General features: G+C 47.4%; 1 protein-coding gene across 2 annotated transcripts in view; it reads left to right on the plus strand.

Annotated features, from left to right (window-relative positions):
• LOC143734049 (collagen alpha-1(XIV) chain-like) overlaps positions 1–5184 on the plus strand; it is a 31150-nt gene extending 25966 nt beyond the window's left edge. For both annotated transcript variants that reach the window (XM_077225180.1, XM_077225181.1), the window contains exon 5: positions 4952–5184. In XM_077225180.1, the coding sequence (XP_077081295.1) occupies positions 4952–4953 (2 nt within the window). In that variant the 3' untranslated portion in view covers positions 4954–5184. The remainder of the gene's footprint in view (positions 1–4951) is intronic.
• The last annotated feature ends 816 nt before the right edge of the window (positions 5185–6000 follow it).

Consider the following 6000-nt stretch of genomic DNA (forward strand, 5'->3'; position numbering starts at 1 on the left):
ACTGATGTTCCTCTGTCTGTGTTCCTGATGTTCCTCTGTCTGTGTTCCTGATGTTCCTCTGTCTGTGTTCCTGACGTTCCTCTGTCTGTGTTCCTGATGTTCCTCTGACTGTGTTCCTGATGTTCCTCTGTCTGTGTTCCTGATGTTCCTCTGTCTGTGTTCCTGATGTTCCTCTGACTGTGCTCCTGATGTTCCTCTGTCTGTGTTCCTGATGTTCCTCTGACTGTGTTCCTGATGTTCCTCTGACTGTGTTCCTGATGTTCCTCTGACTGTGTTCCTGATGTTCCTCTGACTGTGTTCCTGATGTTCCTCGTTCTGTGTTCCTGATGTTCCTCTGACTGTGTTCCTGATGTTCCTCTGTCTGTGTTCCTGATGTTCCTCTGACTGTGTTCCTGATGTTCCTCTGTCTGTGTTCCTGATGTTCCTCTGTCTGTGTTCCTGATGTTCCTCTGTCTGTGCTCCTGATGTTCCTCTGACTGTGTTCCTGATGTTCCTCTGACTGTGTTCCTGATGTTCCTCGTTCTGTGTTCCTGATGTTCCTCTGACTGTGTTCCTGATGTTCCTCTGTCTGTGTTCCTGATGTTCCTCTGACTGTGTTCCTGATGTTCCTCTGTCTGTGTTCCTGATGTTCCTCTGTCTGTGTTCCTGATGTTCCTCTGACTGTGTTCCTGATGTTCCTCTGTCTGTGTTCCTGATGTTCCTCTGTCTGTGTTCCTGATGTTCCTCTGTCTGTGCTCCTGATGTTCCTCTGACTGTGTTCCTGATGTTCCTCTGACTGTGTTCCTGATGTTCCTCGTTCTGTGTTCCTGATGTTCCTCTGACTGTGTTCCTGATGTTCCTCTGTCTGTGTTCCTGATGTTCCTCTGACTGTGTTCCTGATGTTCCTCTGTCTGTGTTCCTGATGTTCCTCTGTCTGTGTTCCTGATGTTCCTCTGTCTGTGCTCCTGATGTTCCTCTGACTGTGTTCCTGATGTTCCTCTGTCTGTGTTCCTGATGTTCCTCTGACTGTGTTCCTGATGTTCCTCTGTCTGTGTTCCTGATGTTCCTCTGTCTGTGTTCCTGATGTTCCTCTGTCTGTGCTCCTGATGTTCCTCTGTCTGTGTTCCTGATGTTCCTCTGACTGTGTTCCTGATGTTCCTCTGACTGTGTTCCTGATGTTCCTCTGACTGTGTTCCTGATGTTCCTCGTTCTGTGTTCCTGATGTTCCTCTGACTGTGTTCCTGATGTTCCTCTGTCTGTGTTCCTGATGTTCCTCTGACTGTGTTCCTGATGTTCCTCTGTCTGTGTTCCTGATGTTCCTCTGTCTGTTTTCCTGATGTTCCTCTGTCTGTGTTCCTGATGTTCCTCTGACTGTGTTCCTGATGTTCCTCTGTCTGTGTTCCTGATGTTCCTCTGACTGTGTTCCTGATGTTCCTCTGTCTGTGTTCCTGATGTTCCTCTGACTGTGTTCCTGATGTTCCTCTGACTGTGTTCCTGATGTTCCTCTGTCTGTGTTCCTGATGTTCCTCTGACTGTGTTCCTGATGTTCCTCTGACTGTGTTCCTGATGTTCCTCTGACTGTGTTCCTGATGTTCCTCTGTCTGTGCTCCTGATGTTCCTCTGACTGTGTTCCTGATGTTCCTCTGTCTGTGCTCCTGATGTTCCTCTGACTGTGTTCCTGATGTTCCTCTGTCTGTGTTCCTGATGTTCCTCTGACTGTGTTCCTGATGTTCCTCTGTCTGTGCTCCTGATGTTCCTCTGTCTGTGTTCCTGATGTTCCTCTGACTGTGTTCCTGATGTTCCTCTGTCTGTGTTCCTGATGTTTCTCTGGCTGTGCTCCTGATGTTCCTCTGACTGTGTTCCTGATGTTCCTCTGACTGTGTTCCTGACGTTCCTCTGACTGTGTTCCTGACGTTCCTCTGTCTGTGTTCCTGATGTTCCTCTGTCTGTGTTCCTGACGTTCCTCTGACTGTGTTCCTGACGTTCCTCTGACTGTGTTCCTGATGTTCCTCTGTGTGTGCTCCTGATGTTCCTCTGACTGTGTTCCTGACGTTCCTCTGTCTGTGTTCCTGATGTTCCTCTGTCTGTGTTCCTGATGTTCCTCTGTCTGTGTTCCTGATGTTCCTCTGACTGTGTTCCTGACGTTCCTCTGTCTGTGTTCCTGATGTTCCTCTGTCTGTGTTCCTGATGTTCCTCTGACTGTGTTCCTGATGTTCCTCTGTGTGTGCTCCTGATGTTCCTCTGACTGTGTTCCTGACGTTCCTCTGTCTGTGTTCCTGATGTTCCTCTGACTGTGTTCCTGATGTTCCTCTGTCTGTGTTCCTGATGTTCCTCTGTCTGTGTTCCTGATGTTCCTCTGTCTGTGTTCCTGACGTTCCTCTGTCTGTGTTCCTGATGTTCCTCTGACTGTGTTCCTGATGTTCCTCTGTCTGTGTTCCTGATGTTCCTCTGTCTGTGTTCCTGATGTTCCTCTGACTGTGTTCCTGATGTTCCTCTGTCTGTGCTCCTGATGTTCCTCTGTCTGTGTTCCTGATGTTCCTCTGACTGTGTTCCTGATGTTCCTCTGACTGTGTTCCTGATGTTCCTCTGACTGTGTTCCTGATGTTCCTCTGACTGTGTTCCTGATGTTCCACTGTCTGTGTTCCTGATGTTCCTCTGACTGTGTTCCTGATGTTCCTCTGTCTGTGTTCCTGATGTTCCTCTGACTGTGTTCCTGATGTTCCTCTGTCTGTGTTCCTGATGTTCCTCTGTCTGTGTTCCTGATGTTCCTCTGTCTGTGTTCCTGATGTTCCTCTGACTGTGTTCCTGATGTTCCTCTGTCTGTGTTCCTGATGTTCCTCTGACTGTGTTCCTGATGTTCCTCTGTCTGTGTTCCTGATGTTCCTCTGACTGTGTTCCTGATGTTCCTCTGACTGTGTTCCTGATGTTCCTCTGACTGTGTTCCTGATGTTCCTCTGTCTGTGTTCCTGATGTTCCTCTGACTGTGTTCCTGATGTTCCTCTGACTGTGTTCCTGATGTTCCTCAGACTGTGTTCCTGATGTTCCTCTGACTGTGTTCCTGATGTTCCTCAGACTGTGTTCCTGATGTTCCTCTGTCTGTGTTCCTGATGTTCCTCTGTCTGTGTTCCTGACGTTCCTCTGACTGTGTTCCTGATGTTCCTCTGACTGTGTTCCTGATGTTCCTCTGTCTGTGTTCCTGATGTTCCTCTGTCTGTTTTCCTGATGTTCCTCTGACTGTATTCCTGATGTTCCTCTGTCTGTGTTCCTGATGTTCCTCTGACTGTGTTCCTGATGTTCCTCTGACTGTGCTCCTGATGTTCCTCTGTCTGTGTTCCTGATGTTCCTCTGACTGTGTTCCTGATGTTCCTCTGACTGTGTTCCTGATGTTCCTCTGTCTGTGTTCCTGATGTTCCTCTGTCTGTGTTCCTGATGTTCCTCTGACTGTGTTCCTGATGTTCCTCTGACTGTGCTCCTGATGTTCCTCTGTCTGTGTTTCTGATGTTCCTCTGTCTGTGTTCCTGATGTTCCTCTGTCTGTGTTTCTGATGTTCCTCTGTCTGTGTTCCTGATGTTCCTCTGACTGTGTTCCTGACGTTCCTCTGACTGTGTTCCTGATGTTCCTCTGTGTGTGCTCCTGATGTTCCTCTGACTGTGTTCCTGACGTTCCTCTGTCTGTGTTCCTGATGTTCCTCTGACTGTGTTCCTGATGTTCCTCTGACTGTGTTCCTGATGTTCCTCTGTCTGTGTTCCTGATGTTCCTCTGTCTGTGTTCCTGATGTTCCTCTGACTGTGTTCCTGATGTTCCTCTGTCTGTGTTCCTGATGTTCCTCTGTCTGTGTTCCTGATGTTCCTCTGTCTGTGTTCCTGATGTTCCTCTGTCTCTGTTCCTGACGTTCCTCTGTCTGTGTTCCTGATGTTCCTCTGACTGTGTTCCTGATGTTCCTCTGTCTGTGTTCCTGATGTTCCTCTGTCTGTGTTCCTGATGTTCCTCTGACTGTGTTCCTGATGTTCCTCTGTCTGTGCTCCTGATGTTCCTCTGACTGTGTTCCTGATGTTCCTCTGACTGTGTTCCTGATGTTCCTCTGACTGTGTTCCTGATGTTCCTCTGACTGTGTTCCTGATGTTCCACTGTCTGTGTTCCTGATGTTCCTCTGACTGTGTTCCTGATGTTCCTCTGTCTGTGTTCCTGATGTTCCTCTGACTGTGTTCCTGATGTTCCTCTGTCTGTGTTCCTGATGTTCCTCTGTCTGTGTTCCTGATGTTCCTCTGTCTGTGTTCCTGATGTTCCTCTGACTGTGTTCCTGATGTTCCTCTGTCTGTGTTCCTGATGTTCCTCTGACTGTGTTCCTGATGTTCCTCTGTCTGTGTTCCTGATGTTCCTCTGACTGTGTTCCTGATGTTCCTCTGACTGTGTTCCTGATGTTCCTCTGACTGTGTTCCTGATGTTCCTCTGTCTGTGTTCCTGATGTTCCTCTGACTGTGTTCCTGATGTTCCTCTGACTGTGTTCCTGATGTTCCTCTGACTGTGTTCCTGATGTTCCTCTGTCTGTGTTCCTGATGTTCCTCTGTCTGTGCTCCTGATGTTCCTCTGTCTGTGTTCCTGATGTTCCTCTGACTGTGTTCCTGATGTTCCTCTGTCTGTGCTCCTGATGTTCCTCTGTCTGTGTTCCTGATGTTCCTCTGTCTGTGTTCCTGACGTTCCTCTGACTGTGTTCCTGATGTTCCTCTGACTGTGTTCCTGATGTTCCTCTGTCTGTGTTCCTGATGTTCCTCTGTCTGTTTTCCTGATGTTCCTCTGACTGTATTCCTGATGTTCCTCTGTCTGTGTTCCTGATGTTCCTCTGACTGTGTTACTGATGTTCCTCTGTCTGTGTTCCTGACGTTCCTCTGTCTGCGTTCCTGACGTTCCTCTGTCTGTGTTCCTGATGTTCCTCTGACTGTGTTCCTGATGTTCCTCTGTCTGCTCCTGTCAGGATCAGGATTGGGATCGGGATCGGAGGTGAGTGTCGTCGGTGTGTCGTTCCGTCAGCAGGACAGTGACCGGTCGAATGATGTCATCACTGGAGGTGAGGATGAAACCGCGCTGAAGAGATAGCTGATCAGCGAGTCGCATGTACAGTCGCTCTGTTTATAGACTCCTTTTCAGTTGGTAAACATGATGATGTTTTTATGTGGGCGGAGCTTGGGTGGAGGCAGAACGATCGCTCTGGCCGCTTCACTAATTTTTAACAATGACGGGAGAAAATCAGATTTTATCTTAATGTGCAAGGTCACTCACTGTCCAGGACTGCGATTGTTATTTGCAAAAGTTAATTTTAACGGACGGAACCAGATTGGCCGACCCGTACACGCTCAGTCAATGGATGGAGGATCTGACAGGATTAACGTTACCTCGGGTGAGTGAGTGGCCTGACTTATACACCTGATAGAGACACCGAGCGTAAAGACAAACTGAGGGCATATACATCTTTAGATGCCTATAACTATGAATGGTCTTGACTTGTGGCAACGTAACATTGCGCGGTCTTGCCCAGCGCCAAGGCCAGAAGACCACAATGTAAAGAGTGACATTATTACAGTGCAATTTTAATGATGTGAATATTTTCTAGAAATATTTTTTTTTTATGTATTAAAATTATATTAATTATGTATTTGATTATTCTTTCTTACCTGGTTCTTCAAAAAGTATATCACAATCAATCACAACAATGTATACAATCATAGATGATTCACAAATAATCACAATAATTTAGAAAACATTATGCGATAAAATTTCAAATTGGATCCTGTAGGTGATTCTAGCACCCACAAACACAAGATGACATTTAATAAAAATAATTATAATTTAAAGCAGCAGTAGGGAGTTTTGAGAAAATGTTGACTTAGCCTTAAAATTTGAACAAGCACAACTTAGGGTCCAACCCCCTTACTCTCTGCTGCGCTACAGCCCTCCCTCCACAGCTCCTCCCCCACAGCTCCTCCCCCCACAGCTCCTCCCCCACAGCTCCTCCCCCCACAGCTC

Source organism: Siphateles boraxobius, unplaced genomic scaffold (assembly GCF_051911475.1).
Source record: "Siphateles boraxobius isolate OS27281-9 unplaced genomic scaffold, OSU_SipBor_1 128, whole genome shotgun sequence".
Lineage (NCBI taxonomy): Eukaryota > Metazoa > Chordata > Actinopteri > Cypriniformes > Leuciscidae > Siphateles > Siphateles boraxobius.